Source organism: Leucopleurus acutus (assembly GCF_964270905.1).
Source record: "Leucopleurus acutus genome assembly, chromosome: 18".
Classification (NCBI taxonomy): Eukaryota; Metazoa; Chordata; class Mammalia; order Artiodactyla; family Delphinidae; genus Leucopleurus; species Leucopleurus acutus.
In genome coordinates this window covers 24,821,354-24,841,562 of record NC_139160.1, presented here as the reverse complement: position 1 = coordinate 24,841,562, position 20,209 = coordinate 24,821,354, and the positions used below count along the sequence as shown (strand labels likewise).

Genomic DNA, 20,209 nt, shown 5'->3' with positions numbered 1-20,209 from the left:
TACTGGAAGTCACAGAACCCTCTAAGAGACTCACCTTATTGCCATTTTTTGGCCATTGTATTATTGCAAATATTTTAATATTATGGCTGTCGAAAACTTTACACACTACCATTAGAGTTATTTAAGGGAGAATTCCTTATTCTCTGGACATTTCTTCGGTTATAAGATAGACACAGATCTTTAAAGGAACAGAACAGCGGAAAACCACCAAGATTGCTCTCGTGCTTTCATTTGCATCACCCTCTGGGATTCAGTGGCACTAAATGTCTTCAGTTCCCCCTCCAGGGCACCCTGCCCTGTGTCCTGGGAGCTGATCTGTTTTCCAAATGGCACTGGCCTCTCTCCTGGCTGCTGGCTTCCGGTGGGTTCTGCTGATGGAAGGTGCTGGCAGGAGATCAGAGGGTGAGGGTGAAATATTTACTCCCTCAGCCCCTTCTCTGCTGTGGCCCGTGGGTGGGTTCTCCTTCTGCTGAAGGCCACAGCCCCTGGTGGGCAGCTCTCTCCATAAATCACCTTTTCTAAGCTCCAGTAAGTGCTCTCTCCTCTGTCCTTTTAGACTGAGGGGTGGGTCAGATCCTTGCTGTTGGGAGGCCACACCATCTCTTTTTGGATTTCGTAGATGCCACCCTTACTTTTGTAAACATTAACTCTTCCTTAAATTGCTCAGTTTGAGTGTGCCTGGTGTTTCTTGACTCAGGCTGGGATCTTGACTCATATAATAAACAGTAAAATATTTGTTTTTTTCTAATTTTAAAAAGTGTAATGCTTTCCTTGATTGCCATATTCAGGGTTTATGGTGTTCTGACAAAGACAGCAACTCAAGGAAGCACCTGCCTGTAAAGAAGACCAAACTGCAGATCTGAGGCGCCTAGCACCAGTACTCACTTGTGGCTCCAGCTCACCCCGGCGTTTGTAGATGGCTTTTTCTCCAGTCAGCCCATCAATGATCTTGGCATCATCTAGTTCCCCAGTAGCTTGGTGTCTTAGCCACTGTCTTTCTTTACCTTTAGCCTACAATGACATACACACAAATCCTTACTTTAATTAGTTCTGCAGGGTCCCTGACACATTTTATGCAAGAGTAACAGGAAACACACCAGGGATCTTTTCAATATGTGATGGTTCTGCATGGACACAGTTTCATAAACGGACCGGTTTCTGCTCTGCTGACAAAGAAATGCCCTTTGTGTAGATTTTGTTCATTATAAGTGTTTTAACATATGGAATGACAAAATGAACTCACAACACACATGAACAGGAAAACGGTACGAAAATGAACCTCTGGAGAAACATGCAATATCTGGAAATGTAATGGTGATGCATTTCTTATGGATTTTCTGTCACGGTACTCTTAGAGAATTTATTAGGTAACACAATAATCAGCTTGAACTTGTTAACACTGTCTGCAAGCACAGAGAAAACGTGATCTTCGGACTCTTCCTTTTGGAGAAGTTGTTATGCCAGTTCTCTGTGACTTACAGTGCAAACGGGAACAGCTGAGAACAATAGTACGTGAACATTCTGTACCCCACCTTCGCTCTGATCATCTATATTCAGAAACCTCCTGAATTACTCTTCTAAAGATATTCGCACATAATGCTTAAAACTATGCCATAAATGATAAAGAGTTACAATATCCCAATCCAGGTACAGGTTTATCACAGCTGATATTTACAGTAAGAAGTGGGAAGAAAAGCTAAAATACTTTTATGTGTACAAACTAGAGCTGTAGTTAAGATCATGTGCTCTGGAGTCAGACAGCCTGACTCCAGTCCTTCCTTCACCATGATCAGGTATCTGACCTCAAGCAAGTTATTGAACCTGTCTGCATTGCAGCATCCTCATCTTAAAAGTGAAGACAACACTAGTTTCTACTTAATGAGTTATTGTAAAGATTAAATGAGATACTACATGGAATTAGCTGAGAAAGAGCCTGGGCAATCTGTGTTAGCTGGTATGGTGATGATGATGTTGATGATTATGATGATGATGATGATGAGACACATTATGGACAATTAAGTCCACATTACTTTAAGCACACTTTCATCGTGGTTTCATTGGAGGTGGCTGTATGACAGCACTGTCATTGAAAAAGTCAAGCTTTAGGCAGCCAGTCTATTTTAGGGGCAGATCAACCACTACACAAAGAAGCTCCACATGGTATAACTCTGGGTAGTACTCTATGTATTGTTTTCCTGTTCCTGATACCCTTGCTGCAACCAGGCACAAAATACCACATTTGAATACAGATATATATTCACGTGTACATGAAATAAAGAGAGAGAAACTCCTAAGGTACCGGCATAAAGATATTAAATTTGGTGAGTAGTTAATTTCAGGAACTACCAGGTATGTGCCCCTTGGAAATATGTTCTTTCCTGATGTGTAATCTTGGTAAGAGCCCCACGATCTTATAGGACAATGGGACTCACTGGAGCATAGCTCAATGAATTCTAACTAATAAGTCTACTCCCCTCCCCAGATTTTGGTGTGTCTGAAAACAGAATATATCGTATAGTTGATGGCAAAAGAAACTTGCCAAGGTAAAAGGCAGAGGGGTTAATTGTGACCTGGTTGTCGTATCTGGAGGACAAACATATGATCTTGGCTGGGCACAGCAGGAATCATTCTACTGAATTATTTCCATTGGCAGCATAGGCAATTGACTTTTAATTTGAACTAAAATTCCCAATTATTATTTAAATGGATTAAAAAAACATTACACTACAGTAGAGCATAAGAATAATGAGCAAATAGATAAAGTCGTGGGATGCAAATATACTATAAGTGAAGCAAGATTCTTTGCTGCAGAAATGACAACACTTCCAACAAGACCTATGAAGGTTAGACTCCCTGAGAGGAGGAATCTGGGTTTAAATTTGTTAGGAGAACATATGCACAGAGGGCTACATTTCACAGGACAGATCTTGCAATTAAAGAGAGGAGAAACCCCTAGGCTTTGTAAAATAGATCACAGCATGCTTAGAGCTAGCAGAAGTTGGAGTGACTGATTCACGGACCAAGAAGAACTATCTCTCACACACTGCACACCCGTCTAAAAGTTCAAGGGAGGGGCTTCCCTGGTGGCACAGTGGTTAAGAATCCACCTGCCAATGCAGGGGACACAGATTCGAGCCCTGGTCCAGGAAGATCCCACATGCCGTGGAGCAGCTAAGCCCGTGCGCCACAACTACTGAGCCTGCGTTCTAGAGCCCGCGAGTCACAACTACTGAGCCTACGTGCCACAACTACTGATGCCCACGTGCCTAGAGCCTGTGCCCAGCAACAAGAGAAGCCACCGCAGTGAGGAGCCCGTGCATCACAATGAAGAGCAGCCCCCACTCGCCACAACTAGAGAAAGCCCGCGCGCAGCAAAGAAGACCCAACACAGCCATAAATAAATAAATAAATAAATAAATAAAAGTTCAAGGGAAGCTGTTAAATTTCCAGTGTTATGTAATTCAATTAAGTAAAACATGTAACTCTCAGTTTATCCAAATAGTAAGTGTAGAGAATATCACAGTTTTTTGTAAGACTAGAAATTATACTGTCAATCTTAAAGGAACTGAAGAGGGCCAGATCATGAGCATGGGTTATTAAAAAAGAAAAAAAGCATTGTGTCTCTGTGTAGCTTATTACTCTGTTTTACTTCCTTCGTACTTATCACTATTTACAAATGTATTGTTTATCTCTTTGTCTTATCTGCTTGCTCTGCTAGAAAGTAAGGTTGATGGGGATAAGAGCCCTTATATAACTTCAGCTTCTAGAACAGTGCCTGATACCTAGCTGGTGTTCAATAAAAATTATGGAACAAAAGTTGATTCCTTACTATAAAATGTTAAGTGATAGGGCTTCCCTGGTGGCGCAGTGGTTGAGAGTCCTCCTCCCGATGCAGGGGACACGGGTTCGTGTCCCGGTCCAGGAAGATCCCACATGCCGCAGAGTGGCTGGGCCCCTGAGCCATGGCCGCTGGGCCTGCATGTCTGGAGCCTGCGTGCTGCAATGGGAGAGGCCACAACAGTGAGAGGCCACAACAGTGAGAGGCCCGTGTACCGCAAAAAAAAAAAAAAAAATGTTAAGTGATAAAAGTATGATGTAAAAGCATGCATATATAGTATTCTCTCAATGTATATGCATGTATATTTTATATATATATATATATATGCAAAGAAAGTATACAGGAAAAAACAAAAATATTAATAGTCATGGTTATTTTTGTGTTGTGGAATTACGGGTGATATTATTTTCTTTAAATTCCTGTATTTTCCAGTCTTCATATAATGAGTTTGTGACTTTTATAATTAAAAAAATAAATGCTCCTTTTTTTTTTCCTCAAAAGGATTTAAAAATATCCTTTTATAATTTTATGAGATATACTTTTGGGACCAGCTTGCAGGTTACGGAGAACAGGGCTTCTCCAACATTAATGGGCATATAAATAACTTATGGATCTTGTTAAAAAGCAATTTCTGATTCAGTAGGTCCAGGCTGGGGCTTGATACTCTGTATTTCTTTTTTCTTTTTTATAAATTTATTTTATTTATTTCATTTTTGGCTGTGTCGGGTCTTCATTGCTGTGCGAGGGCTTTCTCTAGTTGTGGCGAGCAGGGACTACTCTTCATTGTGGTGTGCGTGCTTCTCATTGCGGTGGCTTCTCTTGCTGCGGAGCACAGGCTCTAGGTGCGCAGCCTTCAGTAGTTGTGGCACGCGGGCTCAGTAGTTGTAACTCGCGGGCTCTAGAGCGCAGGCTCAGTAGTTGTGGTGCACGGGCTTAGTTGATCAGGGCGGCATGTGGGATCTTCCAGGACCAGGGCTCAAACCCGTGTCCCCTGCACTGGTAGGTGGATTCTTAACCACTGCGCCACCAGGGAAGTCAGACAATAATATTTTCTCAAATAACTGGGAATTGTCCCTAATTTGTAAGCTTCTAAGTGTTAATCAAAGTCTAAAAAGTGACTTTGAAGGAATGTGTTTTTTTCACTAGTAAATCTATTCTTCAATAATAGAAATAGCTGAATTGCCTGCTAAGTGCAACGAATTATGGAGAAAATAACTGCTTAGGAAATTAGTTCATTCCATGTCTATTTTGACAGTAGCTTCGATGTAGTTTATTTTAAGCTAGTTTGCTATTGATAATAAAGCATTTTGAGACTTGGGTGGATAATTAATTATAGGAAACATACTTTGTTTTCCAAACTTCATCTTTCTGCCCCAACATCAGCACTCAAAAGAAAGCACAAAACGGCTAAAACCTAGCAGATTTACAACTTGATGAAAATGTTTCATTTCATTATCTGGAGTTCTAGGGATACTAAAACTCTCCTAAATAACTGTCTAAGCCTCTCAGCAATTGCTTGTTCTCTAAGTTGGGATAGAGTCAGATCTAAGAAATATTAAGAACAATTATACTAGAAACAGGACATCAGAACTGTTAATAAGGTTCATTATTTATATCAACACATGAATGCCTATGCTATGGCATATATATATATTTTAATAAATTTTTGTTTTTATTTTATTTATTTTTGGCTGCGTTGGGTCTTTGTTGCTGCATGCGGGCTTTCTCTAGTTGTGGCGAGCAGGGGCTACTCTTTGTTGCGGTGCGCGGGCTTCTCATTGTGGTGGCTTCTCTTGTTGCGGAGCACAGGCTCTAGGTGCAAGGGCTTCAGTAGTTGTGGCATGCGGCCTCAGTAGTTGTAGCTCGCGGGCTCTAGAGCGCAGGTTCCGTAGTTGTGGCGCATGGGCTTAGCTGCTCTACGGCACGTGGGATCTTCCCGGACCAGGGCTCGAACCCATGTCCCCTGCGTTGGCAGGTGGATTCTTAACCACTGCACTACCAGGGAAGTCCCTGGATATATATTTTTGAATAATATCTAAAAACTATACTAATAAGCATACAGACATAATTAAGTAAAACCACATAAACAAACAAATGACCTTATCACCACAACAAAAGTGATGAGATTTACTGAATGTCACACCCAGGAAAGCATTCCATTATGCTAGTTTATACTCCTGAGATTTAAATTTAAGATTGCCAAAGAATACCACAGACAACTGCATGCTTTACGACAATCAGATAGGAGTATTATTATCTAAATATAATTATTTAGTGGGTTATCTTCTAAATATATTTATAAAGATCTCACTGTAATGAAGCTACGTGGAATAATAATGGTTTGCTATTTTAGATATTCCTATATTTGACTGAAGTATACTAGTACATTTATCATTTACCAGAAGAACTTTGTCTTCAATTTTCTTTAGCAGCCTTGTGAGGTAGAAATCTCACCAGCCAGCTAAGCTAACTACCAAAGCTAATTTATTATGAGTCAGCTCTTCAAGACTATAAGTGAACAAATGTTGACTCCTTATGAGAGGTTTGCAAAATCGTGCATTACTGATGTCAATTCCAGATCAGAGTTAGAGCATAGAGGCTGCTGTCACAGACTAAAGGCACAAGAAGGGAATTACAGGTGGTGTGAATTTGGGGAAAAGGTCCAACTTAAGAGCAATAGGGCCACGGCCCAGGGAATGTATGTCAAACAACCAGCGCAACAGCACTGCAGAATTCTTCTTTTGGTGTACATGCTAATAATTAGTAAAAATGATAATAAAAGGGGGGTCCTTTCTAGGGGACCTATTATTGCCCTTGGTAAGGGGATTATCGAATTACAAAATACTTATTTTTCCCTTAGAATATTATGTTTGTCTGCTGTCTCTGGACTCACCATTATGTAAGAACCTAGGGACTTTAGGTCTTAATTTTCTTGTGCTGGTCTGCTTCTTTTCCTATACATGATTATCATCTTTTAAGGTCGTCTCTAGCTTGAAGACTTTGTTCCTGTTTTGTATACCAATAAAAGAAAAAGACTCAATAAAATTTGGGGTGAGAGTAAAGAAGGGATATGCTTTTTCCAATAAATCTGCTACCCCCTTTTTCGGGTCAGCTTTTAAAATTTAAGTGTAACCTACTTGGAATAAAGTGCATAAATCTTAAGTGCAGAGTTAGTGTAACACCTGCACCTTCCCAGCCTCTCTGGGCCTCTTCTTCTGGACTTGACCTGGCCCCTGCCAAAGGAAACCCCCCACCTGACTTCTATCATCACAGATTAGGTTTGCCTGTTTTTGAACTTCATAAAGTGGAATCATACAGTACGTACTCTTCTGTGTCTGGCTACTTTGGTTCAACATCATTCCCAGGACAGGCACCGACGCTGTTGTGCTCAGCAGCACTTTATTCTCTGTCTCTGCTGTAACGATGTCCAATCATGTGATTTTGATCATGCATCACAATTTATATCTCATCTACAACTGTGTTGTTTCCAGTTTGGGGGTATTACGAGTAATGCCGCCATGAGCATCCCTGAACATGTCTTTTGCAGCAGGTACGTGTGTATTTCTGTTGGGTGGAAATCCCAGATATGCTCAGCTTTAGGAGGTACTGTGAAACAGGTTTCCAAAGTAGTTTTTCCAATTTACATTCCCAGGAACAGTGTATGAGGGTTCCCTTTGCTTGCATCCCCACCAACGCTTGACATTGACAGCTTCTTTTTTTCTTTTAATTTTAGCCATTCTGGTGGCTAAAATTCTTTAAAATTTTTATTTGTGGCTAAATGAATTACTTTTTTTTTTTTTTTAGGTCATGCCATGCAGCATGCAGGATCTTATTTCCCCAACCAGGGATTGAACCCAGGCCCCCTGCACCGGGAGCGTGGAGTCTTAACCACTGGACCACCAGGGAAGTCCTGAAATGAATTACTTTTGATTCTGCTTGTTATTGACATTTTTATCAATGAATCAGTAGTTTTTGTTTTTCAGAAGTGAAAGTATGTACCAGCCTTTTGATCCAGAACTATGGGAACAAAGACATTTTTATATAGTAGCACTATTCATTCATTTTCAAGTATATAACTTGCAGATAAATATGGACAGATAATTTATTATCTATCATCTAGCCAGCCCACCAATACTTGGAAACTCAAAACAGGAAGAGGCCCATCAGGATGGGTGCTCTTAAAGGCCATGGGCTGGAAGGGGGGTTCTTTAAAAATTTACTGAGGGCTGGAACAGAAATATTGATTATTTTGGTCTGTGTATTTTATGAGACTCATTGAAATACTTCTTTAAATAGTAAGTTCCTACTGTATTTAAATAAATGCATTTATTTATAACAAAGGGCCAGACATGTTCTTTATTGTATATTCCTACTGCATGAAGAAAAGTATTCTTATAAATATGTCCATCTGTTTTGTATTATGTAACAAATTCATACTAATGAGAATTCATTATATATAAAGATAGGTTTCACTAGTAAAAAGTCTATGTTACAGACTTTCTTAAGAAAGAAATACAGTTTTATTACTTTCATGTAAAGAACACTTAGATTAACTGAAATGCTCAGAGGATAACATATTCTGGTTAATTCATTTTCTGAGAAATAATTTGGTTACCAGAAAGCATGAGCACACGTACACACACGTACACACACACACACACACACACACACACACACACACACATCTATAGCAATGAGGACATTTAGGAGGAATAAACTTGACAAAAACCAATTATCTTGCGGTTTGTGAACTTTGTCTTGTGATTTCAGCCCTGAAAGTATTGACTAAGTCTTAAGTCTTCGCTTATTTGGGTTATGGTTAAGCAAGACTTCTTTTATCTATCAACTCTACAAGCAAGCCAATCTTCTATTATTCCTTTAGAATTATTTCATGAAAAGATTAGAAAGGTTTAAGTAGCAATTTTTGTAGAAATCACATCCATTCTACAGAGTAAAACATATCGATGACCATCACTAAATACTTATTGTGAACAAATACATGTAAACGGATATTGAGGATACCTGGGAGCAGTGATTCTTTCATTAAACATTAGCTCCCATTATTTTAACATTTCTCCATGTTCAAACAACATAATACTTTTTGGTATTAATTTGCGCCATTCAAACGAAAAAGAATTAAGGTAAACTTTTGGACAATATTTGTAAAATAACAAATTATAAATCAGTGGAAACAATAAAAAAACTTTCTTTGTGATTCTCAATATATTTAAAAAATATTTGTTTATTTATTTGGCTGTGCCAGGTCTTAGTTGCGGCACGCAGGATCCTCATTGCCACATGCAAGATCTTCGATGCGGCGTGCAGGATCTTTTAGTTGCCGCATGCGGGCTCTTAGTTGTGGCATGTGGAATTCAGTTCCCTGACCAGGGATCGAACCCGGGCCCCCTGCATTGGGAGCGTGGAGTCTTAACCACTGGACCACCAGGGAAGTCCCTGATTCTCGATGTTTTGACATAGTAAAAAAATATTCTACTAAATACCTGTTAGGTTGCCAGCTGCTCTAAACGGTGAAATGCCAAAAAAAAAAAAGAGCAGATACAGACCTTCCTATTTTAGGGAATTCTCTGTTTCTTGAAGTGACATCTCATTGCTAGAAAAAAAAAATAGTGATTCATGTACTTAACAAAGACGATTCTTGTTGGAAGAGTTTGTACTCTGGATGGTGATATGAACTAAACTATTACTTTGGGTGACAACTTACTGTCATTTTACAAGGAGTTTTTGTGAGCAATTTCACATCTTTCCTTCAAGAATTAGATATTTTGTACTTCAAAGGAGCTGGGAACTACACATATCAGTGAGCATGTATAACAGGCATTTTAAACTTAACAGTTCAAACCTGAGCCTTAGAGCCCATCGCCCGCTCTCCCCAAGTTCTCTCAATGAAAGGCAACAGGGCAACCCCATTCTTTCAGCTGTTCAGGCCACATACCTGGGGATCATCTTTGACTGCTCTTTCCCTCACATCTCGCATCTGGACCACTGGCAAAGCCTCTCAACTTCCGGTGGTTTCCGACCATATGTTACTGTGTCCAAGTCATCCCTAGGTCAATTGTCATTTCCTCCCACCTGGACCACTGCAATGGTCCCCCTGCTTCTACTCTTGCCCCCTGCAGTCCCCTCTCCACAAAATAATCAGGAATATTTATAAAAGCATGTCATAACTTGCAAGAAATACAATAAAAAAATATCAGCATAATTAAGTTTTTAAAAAGCCTGGCTTACGTGGAGCAACTAAGCCCGCGAGCCACAACTACTGAGCCTGCGATCTAGAGCCCGTGCTCCGCAACAAGAGAAGCCACCGCAATGAGAAGCCCATGCACCAAAACGAAGAGTAGCCCCTGCTCGCCACAACTAGGCAAAGCCCGCACACAGCAATGAAGACCCAACGCAGCCAAAAATAAATAAATAAAATAAAATAAATTTATTTTAAAAATGTCTTAATGTTGCTGGCATTACTTCAACAATACATAGCATTCAGTAAAAAGCCTGGCTTAACTTCAATTTCTCTAATCATCTTCAGGAATGAAATAGTATTTGTCGCTCTCATATGTCGCTCTCATTATCCCACTTTTTGCTTCCTTCTGTTTCTTTTGTTTGTTTTTTTTTTTAATATTTATTATTATTTTTTAACATCTTTATTGGAGTATAATTGCTTTACAATGGTGTGTTAGTTTCTGCTTTATAACAAAGTGAATCAGTTATACATATACATATGTTCCCATATCTCTTCCCTCTTGCGTCTCCCTCCCTCCCACACTCCCTATCCCACCCCTCTAGGTGATCACAAAGCACCTAGCTGATCTCCCTGTGCTATGTGGCTGCTTCCCACTAGCTATCTATTTTACGTTTGGTAGTGTATATATGTCCATGCCACTCTCTCTCTTTGTCACAGCTTACCCTTCCCCCTTCCCATATCCTCAAGTCCATTCTCTAGTAGGTGTGCGTCTTTATTCCCGTCTTGCCCCTAGGTTCTTCATGACCTTTTTTTTTTTTCTTAGATTCCATATATATGTGTTAGCATACGGTATTTGTTTTTCTCTTTCTGACTTACTTCACTCTGTAGGACAGACTCTAGGTCCATCCACCTCATTACAAACCTTTTGTTTCTTGATATCAACCTCTGATTTTTGTTTAATTTTTGAGACAATATGGGAATTTAGGCCCTGTTTATTATTTTTAAATGTACTATTTTTATATTGTGTATCTTTAAAAACATTATTCTTGATATTTGAGTTTTCTTTTAAACATATTTACCACAATTATTTAGATCTGATTCTGTGTTTAACTGCTTCCAATACTCATTGCTGGTCCTTTTATACCACAGGTTTCCCATTCTCAAGGAATTTGATTCCTCTCTTAACTGGCTGGAATATTTACACATATGTATGTATAGATGTGTGTGTACACATGTGTGTATACATATTTACTTCAAAATTATTTTCAAAAGGATACTTAAGTGACATATATTTTAAATCTCTGAATATCTGAAAATGTCTTTCTGTCACCTTTGTACTTCGGCTGAGTAGAGAATTCTTGGGTCACAACTTTTCTCCCCCCAGATCCTGCAGACGTTGTTTCACGATCTCTGGTGTTCAATGTTTCAGGGACAATTAATGTAAGATGAATTTTTCTTTCTTGGACAATAGATTAGTTGTTTTTTGTTTGTTTGTTTGTTTGTTTGTTTTTTGCGGTACATGGGCCTCTCACTGCTGTGGCCTCTCCCGTTGTGGAGCACAGGTTCCGGACGTGCAGGCTTAGTGGCCATGGCTCATGGGCCCAGCCACTCTGAGGCATGTGGGATCTTCCCGGACCGGGGCACGAGCCCATGTCCCCTGCATCGGCAGGCGGACTCTCAACCACTGCGCCACCAGGGAAGCCCAATAGCTTAGTTTTTGACTGCCTGTATGCTTTTAGGATATTTTTTCTTTTTTTTTTACATTCTTATTTTCTTTGTTTTTGAAATGTTAAAATTCCATGAGGCTGTGGCGAGGTGCTTATCTCTTCTCATTAACTTTGCCTGGTACTCAGTAAAGGTCTTTTGATCCATTGACTTAAGCCTGTCTTTGGCTCAGCACAGTTTTCTTTTACTATTACTTGAATTACTGTTTATGCGTGCTTTTTGGTGGCTTCTTCGGGAATATCGTTGGTACAACATATATTTACTGAGCACTTACCATGGGCCAAGTACTGTTCTACATGTTGGGATGGCTCATGGCTCTATGTGTTAGCTCTCTGCTCTGTTTTTGTTGACCAGCTTTCTCATAGTTTTTACCTCTTCAGTATGGAATAACAATTCAAGTTTTCCTTTCACGTTAGTACTTAAGACTGGATTGAGTCTGTCCTTTCTACTTTTAATGTAGATTTCAGCTTTGGCATTGCACTTGTAGTTTTCTTCTAGTCTTTCCTTATTTCACATACTTCAGGTTTCTTTGAATTTTGAGAACACAAAGCAGATGTTTTCTAAAAATGTGATGTTTTCTGAAGAAAATATTCTAGCCTATCAGCATCTTCTTCTTCTACATCTTGAATTTCTATTATTCTGCCTCACTGCAGAAGTATTTCATAGAGCTCATCTTATGTTTTTGTGTCCTCATTCTTGGATGATAGGATGGCTGTTCAAAACTGTTCAGCAACAGATTGGATGGATTCTCCACTTTGTTATTATTAGAATTCTCCTTGAAGATTTTAGACTGGTGTTAGTAGTTGAAGAAAAGCTATACTACTAGCTCAAGAGCTCTGCAGGGAAGGAGTTGGAACTATGGACAGTCACAGCATGAGAACTTCATCTCCACATCATTTCTTATTTTGTTTGGAAAAGCCATTGCAATGGGGCCATTTGGCATTTGTTGGATCTGGTCTTCAAGCCAAGTATAAGTTGAGGCTGGCCTGGCCCCTTTCCCAGAGTTACAGCCTTTCCAGCTTGTCGCTTTATGCCACTGCATAAAGTCTAGACCGCTCCACCCCTCCACTGCTCCTCAGAGCTGCTGCTTTCAAATGCTGCTGCTTGGCGGTGACAACATGGAGGTCAAGTGATCTGCTTCTCGCCAGCTCTAGGGTTCTCTCTTCTACTCCCTGCCTCTCCAAGCAAGAGATGTTAATGTGATTTGTGGTCTCCTGTACTTACTTGCTAGGAATGCTATTTTTTGTCCTGTTTACAGCTTTTTAGTATTTTAATCCTTTTAATGGTCACCCGGCAAAGATTGAGCTCGATGCCTTTGCTCACGCAGCCTGGAAGTCAGGACTGTACTTCTAGGCTGTGCTCGGCTGACGCTGTCCTCTCATGGCCACTGATGCCACATGCTAAGTGACGAGCCATTCGTGTGCTACGAAAGAGTAACTAGCATTTTACTCCTCTCCCCAGAAATGCAGATGTTCCTTGACAGGCCCATCCTCACCTTTCCCCCTCTTTGCTCTATACCCTCACCGTCATCAACACATCTTCCCTCTTGGTTTGGGCCATTTCTCTACACAGATGACCATAAAAATACAGACATATCTATACAGATATGTAAGCCTATCTGGTCCTAACCTTGCTCTTGAACTCGAGTCATATCTTAAAATCTTCAAATACCACGCTTGCTTGACATTTTTCCATAGGTGTCCCAGTAGTGAGAAAACATAATAACAGTCAAACCAAACATCTGCTTTCTCCACAAGCCTCTCCTCTTCCTGTGTTCCTTATTTCTGTCCCCTAGGGCTTGAAGACCTCACCATCCCCTTCACTTCATGTTCCATCAGTCACTGTCTTCTGGTCATACCTCCCAACTGTCCCATACTTTGCATTTTCACTTCAATTACCCTGGTTTGGGTTCCTATCACTTCTTAACTGAATAACTGAAGTAATGTTATAATTTCCTGGCTTCTTCCACCTCTCTCTCCTCTAAGACTTACTAACTCCATGATTATGAAACTTCTTAAAGAAGATCAAACCACACCACTCCCTTTCTCAGTCACATCCATGCTCCTCACTGATTACAAAAGACGGTCAGCATGGATTCACCTTCTCTCTAGTTTTCTCTCCTATTACTCCCTGCCCACAAGCCCATCCCCAAACTCTGAACTCTAGTCACGTTGGACTGTTTGCCATTCTCTAAACAGCCTTGTATTCTTTGTAGTGTTTGTCCCATGCTCATAGGTTTCTTCTGTCTTGACTAGAGCTACCCAGATTGCCTTTGGTGTGTGAACACTTGTTACTGGTCTGTGATGAAACAGGTCACAGAAGTTGACAGTAATCATTTAGAAACTTATACAGCAATTTGACAAAGTAATTTTATGTTTGTTGAATCTAATATTAAATAATATGGGCTTGTATTTCGTATGTTATTTTTTGTATCATTTTTTTTCAGTAATTCATTTCTATTTTATTTTATAAAAGTATTAGTCCGTGAAAAGGAAAAGAGAGTTGAAGAATGAGGTAGTCTTTGTAAAGAGTTACTGGGAACAATCTACTGAGCTGCTATAGAAATAAGCTTCCTTAGGAGCCACTAAATTTGTTACTTGAACGTTACAGAAACACAAACGTGAAGGCATTATTTTCCCAATTAACAATGTGTTTGAAGGACTGACCTTAAAAAAAAAAGGTTAAAAAAAGAAAAATTCGTCTGTGATCAGTTGAAAAAAAAACCTGGCCCCTCTCCATAGAAGGTTTGAGAAGCTCTGGTCATGACCATCTTCCCATCTGCATCCTTAGAAGAGTTGCCAATTGAAACCATACTCATCCTTCTTGGTCCAGCTCAAACGACATTTCCTCTGTGAGTCTCTCCCTAACTGCCCAACCTAGAAGTTGCTCGCACATCTGTCTACATAACCATAGCGCTCTGTTAAAAACCATTCTGTGGCATCTACCATGTTGTGTCTTCTCTTACAACTAAACGTGTCTTCTTCACTAGAAGGTTAGCTTTTGAAGGCAAGAACTCTTAGGCAAAATAGATATTCAGTAAATGTCCACTGGGTGAAACACAGTTACTGCAGATTAAACAAAGCGAATGGGGAAACGCTTTCCATTCTTTACATACAGCAAAGTAGGGGCTCAGAATAAAATTCCTTACCTGGCACCAACCTGCCTCCCAGCCTCAAAGCCTTTTGCATCTCACACTGAGTGGTATCCTGCCCTTGGCCGGACCTCAGCTCACACCTGAGATCACAGTGTCAGGCCTTTGTCTGTGCTGTGCCCTCTGCTGGGCATTGTTTTCACCCTTCTTTGTCTGGTTAATATTCGTGTGTCCTGCAAGACTCAGGTCATGGATTCTTTCCTTCAAAATCTATCCTAGAATCCCCTTCCTCTGGGCGTCCACTGCATACCGTTCATTCCTCTACCTAGACGCTTACATATTAAACAGAAATGATCTGTGCAGGTGCCTGTCTTCCCCACCTCTTGAAGTTAATACCTTTGTGAGTACAGAGACAATATCTTATTAATCTTTGTGCCCTCAGTGCCAAGCACAGTGCACGTCACACATCAGTGTTCACAAACATCACTTATCTGAACACAAGCTCATTTTGAACCACTGAAGGAAAAAAAAAGGAACGTAGTTGTTGGTTCATGGAGATATCACGCTAGGCAAAGCAATCAGAAAAAGGCTAGTTTAGTTTAGCCTGAGAATGAAATTACTGATTGTAGATTAGAAAAAACAATGGAGAGAAGATATGATTAAAATCAGTGGCTTTTTGTAGAAATGGATATTTTCTATTGTTAGGGAAAGCTGGAATCAGAGATTCAGATTCTGAACCGAGTATAATTGAAGTTATTATAGACCCTACTATTCTAATGAGAAAACTCTTGCTACTGATTCATAAAAGGTCCAATCACCGGGACTCTATGATATCCCATGAAGAATCCAGTCCAGAAGCAAAGGAAGGTCACTGATGACAGCTGTCTTAATTGAGAAGAGTGACCCGTGATGCAACAGAGGCACATGCGGAAGCAGCGCTGACATGGGCGGCAAGATGCTCCCTTTCCTCGGATCTCAGCCCAGCCTCTCAATGCATGGGCTTGAAGCTGTGCTTTCAAAGTCACCCCGAAGGATGATTTGCCAGTTCCTGGCCTGACTTCGTGCTGATCACTGAGGAAACACCCATTGTTACTGGGATTACAAAATAACCTCAAGACAGCTGGATGTTATTAGTCAATCAGAACCACACAGGACTGGCAGGAGATGGCCAAAAGGTGACCAAATCCAGGCCTTCCTGTTTTTGTTGCAATCTAAGGATTCACATTCCACATGAGGTCCTGTCTATCCTTGGCCAGCGGCTGTTTGCAACTGGCACTATCTTTCCAAATTGAGGACTTCAGAAGCCCCACTTGAGAATAACACCCTGGATTAAAAAAAAAAAAGAAGAAGAAGATTCGATAAGGGAAACACTTGAAAATACTTAAGAAGTCACAGCAGGGGGTCTGACTTTTCTTCCTTTGGCTGATCTTGTAAATAAAACATCATTTATATTAAAGGGTTGATGTGAAGATTAAATGCAATGATGTTTGTAAAAGTAACTATAGCCTGGTGCCCAGTGAATACTGAACCAAGACATTAACTAATACCAGATGAGGATCCTGTGTTGGCATTTGGATAACGATGCAAAATGTTTTAAGAGTATATGTGAAAGTTATACTTTTCACAGAGTTGTAGAGTTGGAAGAAGGTAACAGGCTTAAGAGATCACAGGAACGTGGGCTTTGGGCTCAGACACCTGCTTCGCTAGCCACAGGGACCCAGGACAAGCCTCCGTCATCTTCCTAATCTTCAGTTCCCTCACTAGAAAGTGGGAACAAAATATCTGTATTTCGTAAGATTGTTGAGAATTGAGATGATTTATGTGACTCAGTCTCTTTATCGATCGAATGTAGAAAATAATACTAACTGGTTATTGTAAGGACTAAATAGCACAATGAATGTAAAGTACTTGACTGGGGGCCTGCAGTCCAGGTTGATGACTATTAGCAAGTGCAATGAAGGAAACGATGAAGCTAATTCTTCTGTAGAGAATGCTATATGCCAGGCACTGTTTTAAGGGGTTTATGCGTATCATCTTCATCTTTTTTTTTAAATCACAAATAAATGTAATTTTTCTTTTAAGGAAGAAGAAAACATAAAAGAAGGAAACTGGAGGGCATGGCGGGGGTCCCACAATGCTGTCTCTGCTCTGACTGCCCTTGAGCCTGTTATGGCACCATTGATATCTGCTCCTACAAGACAAATCATCCGGGGCTTCCCTGGTGGCGCAGTGGTTGAGAGTCTGCCTGCCGATGCAGGGGACACGGGTTCAAGCCCCGCTGGGAAGATCCCACGTGCCGCGGAGTGGCTGGGCCCGTGAGCCATGGCCGCTGAGCCTGCGTGTCTGGAGCCTGTGCTCCACAACGGGAGAGGCCTCAACATTGAGGGGCCCGTGTACCGCAAAAAAAAAAAAAAAAAAAAAAAAAGACAAATCATCCTAGTTAATCTTAATAACTGCCTTTTATCTGTTTTTCCCATTTTACAGAACCCAGGCTGTCTGGCTCCAGAACTGGCATTATTAGCCACTAAGGATGATGATGATGATGATGTTGTTGGTGTTGATGATGATGGAAGAGATCTTGATGATGCTGCTGCTAACGTAAGGCACCTAGTAGAATAGCTGGCACGTGGTAATTGCTCAATAAACGCTTGCTGTTATTAAAATGCTGGTGTTATCTGTAAAGATTTCTAGAGATGGAAGTTCCATATCCATTTTAGGTACTCATTTAAGGATTAAATTACTTCTATTCCTTTTCTTATATCTTAAAGCTCTTCCTTGCCATTATTTAAGCCTGTTTTCTCTTTTTCAGATTTCCAGGGGAGAAGAGAATGAAAACTTCCCTGAGACAATTATTTACTATATTTGAGGGTATTTAGAAAGTTATTAACCCTAATACATTTACAGATTTTTTTTTTTTTGGTTCCAAAAAAAAAAAAATCTTTTCCATCTATTTAGTCTTATCTGCTGCCTTTCTTTGAGTCCTTCACAATTTTCTTGCATTTCTCTCTTTGCAAGCTGGAAGCAAAACTAAACATGGTTTTCTGATACTGGTCTCATTGCTGTGGTGTTTCCCAGAAGAGTCATTCCTTAATGTTGACCCTAATCCTAACCCAGGCTTAACTGGTGTCCTATTTTAAGAAGTCCCAGCACTGGGCCTGACTTTTCTTCCTTTGACTGATCTTGTAAACATAGTATCATTTATCTTAAAGGGTTGATGTGAGGATTAAATGCATTGATGTTTGTAAAAGTAACTATAGCATGGTGCCCAATGAATATCAATCAAGGTATTAACTAATACCAGATGAGGATTTTGATTCCTTCAATTAAAAATGTATTCTTGTATCTCTTCCTAGTACTGTGAATCCTCCAATGGCCTGTTTGTCCACCGGGTCAAACCCAATGTTGTGTGCAAGTTCGCATGGCATCCAGGGCCAGATCACCATCTGGTCCTTACAACTGTGCCAGCCTTCTCCCTTGCCATTTGTCCCCCACCACATACACGGTCTTCTCAGTCACACTGCATAACGTGCTATTCTCTGAACTCATAACGTGCTATTCTCTGAACTCACTGTCCTCTCTCATGCCTCTGTGCACTTGTATGTGCCGTGTCCTGTGTCTGGAATGCCCTCACTCCTCAACCACCTGGAAAATTCCTCAGCATCTTTTAAGAGTGAACTCAAGCACTGCATCGTCGGTGAAGCCTTTTCTCATTCATCCCATAGAATCATGCACATACTTCCCTACAGACCTTAGGAAACTGTTTGCTTGTCTTCTTTAAGTTCCTTCTTTGAGAGCAGGGACTGCATTTTCTTTTTCTTTTCTTTTTTAAATAAATTTATTTATTTTTGGCTGCATTGGGTCTTTGTTGCTGCACGCGGGCTCTCTCTGGTTGCGCGAGCGGGGGCTACTCTTCGTTGCGGTGTGCGGGCTTCTCATTGCGGTGGCTTCTCTTGTTGCGGAGCACAGGCTCTAGGCGCCCGGGCTTCAGTAGTTGTGGTGCATGGGCTTAGTTGCTCTGCAGCATGTGGGAATCTTCCCGGACCAGGGCTCGAACCCGTGTCCCCTGCACTGGCAGGCAGATTCTTAACCACAGCGTCACCAGGGGAGCCCTGCATTTTATTTTTCTATCCCATCAAGAACTTAAGAAATGAACTAATGACGGGACTATACTCACTCTTCAGTCTTTTTTTTTTTTTTTTAACATCTTTATTGGGGTATAATTGCTTTACAATGGTGTGTTAGTTTCTGCTTTATAACAAAGTGAATCAGTCATACATAAACATATGTTCCCATATGTCTTCCCTCTTGCGTCTCCCTCCCTCCCACCCTCCCTCACTCTTCAGTCTTAGTACCAGCACCATACCTCCCATAACCCTCATCTCCTGTGAACCACTCATTTTGGGTCTTATTTGACTACTGTCTTGCCCCGGATGGAGCTCAGAGCTCACCCAGAAGTTGCCCTCAGTGTTCAGGGAAATGAGTACTTTTTAAGTGAGTGACTATGGAAGAAAATCCAATCATTCAATGTTATGTTGTTCACATAATTTATACAAAATCTTATGCTGTTTTATCTTAAATAACTGTATGTGGATTTTTTTTAAAGCAAACAACTTAAGTCTTACACTCCCTAGATTTTGAAATTAGGCATCTAATTAATCATTATAAAGACCTTTCTCCTTCCTTACCCTTTGGAAGTGATGTAACTTTTCCTAATCCCCTGATGTAGTTTAGATCTATTTAGAAATGAGGCTTTCTCAGAGTTTGAGGTTGAAATGGTAGATTAAAAGTGCATAATGAAAACTTCTTACCTCCAATAACTAGCAAATAATAATAAAACTTCCCCCCAAAAGAACCAAAGAGGGAAAGGGCATAACTGAAGGCCATGAACTTCAAAGGAAAGGACAGAAGATTCCAGAGTAGAACGGAGAAGCACACCACAGCCTGGCTCCTAACCCTGCCCCTTCTCCCCTGAAATGTGGCTTCTCTCTCTCTTCAGGCAAAACAATCTTACATAGTTTGTGATTTTTCAGAATACTTAGCCCTTCCTTAATTATGTGTGCAAATTGGTCAGAACACAATCTTTTTTTTTTTTTTTTTTTTTGATACGTGGGCCTCTCACTGTTGTGGCCTCTCCTGTTGCAGAGCACAGGCTCTGGACGCACAGGCTCAGCGGCCATGGCTCACGGGCCCAGCCGCTCCATGGCATGTGGGATCTTCCTGGACCGGGGCACGAAACAGTGTCCCCTGCATCGGCAGGCGGACTCTCAACCACTGTGCCACCAGGGAAGCCCAGAACACAATCTTAAGTGTAAAATCTCCAAATAACAAATCTTTGCTTAAGAAATATTGAAGCATC

The 20,209-nt window shown here is 40.6% G+C and overlaps 1 protein-coding gene across 1 annotated transcript in view; it reads right to left on the bottom strand.

The window, feature by feature from the left end:
• Positions 1 to 20,209, bottom strand: part of VWA8 (von Willebrand factor A domain containing 8) — a 370,368-nt gene that overhangs the window by 24,101 nt on the left and 326,058 nt on the right. The window contains exon 41 of the mRNA XM_082859564.1: positions 886 to 1,011. Coding sequence (XP_082715690.1) covers positions 886 to 1,011 — 126 coding nt within the window. The remainder of the gene's footprint in view (positions 1 to 885; positions 1,012 to 20,209) is intronic.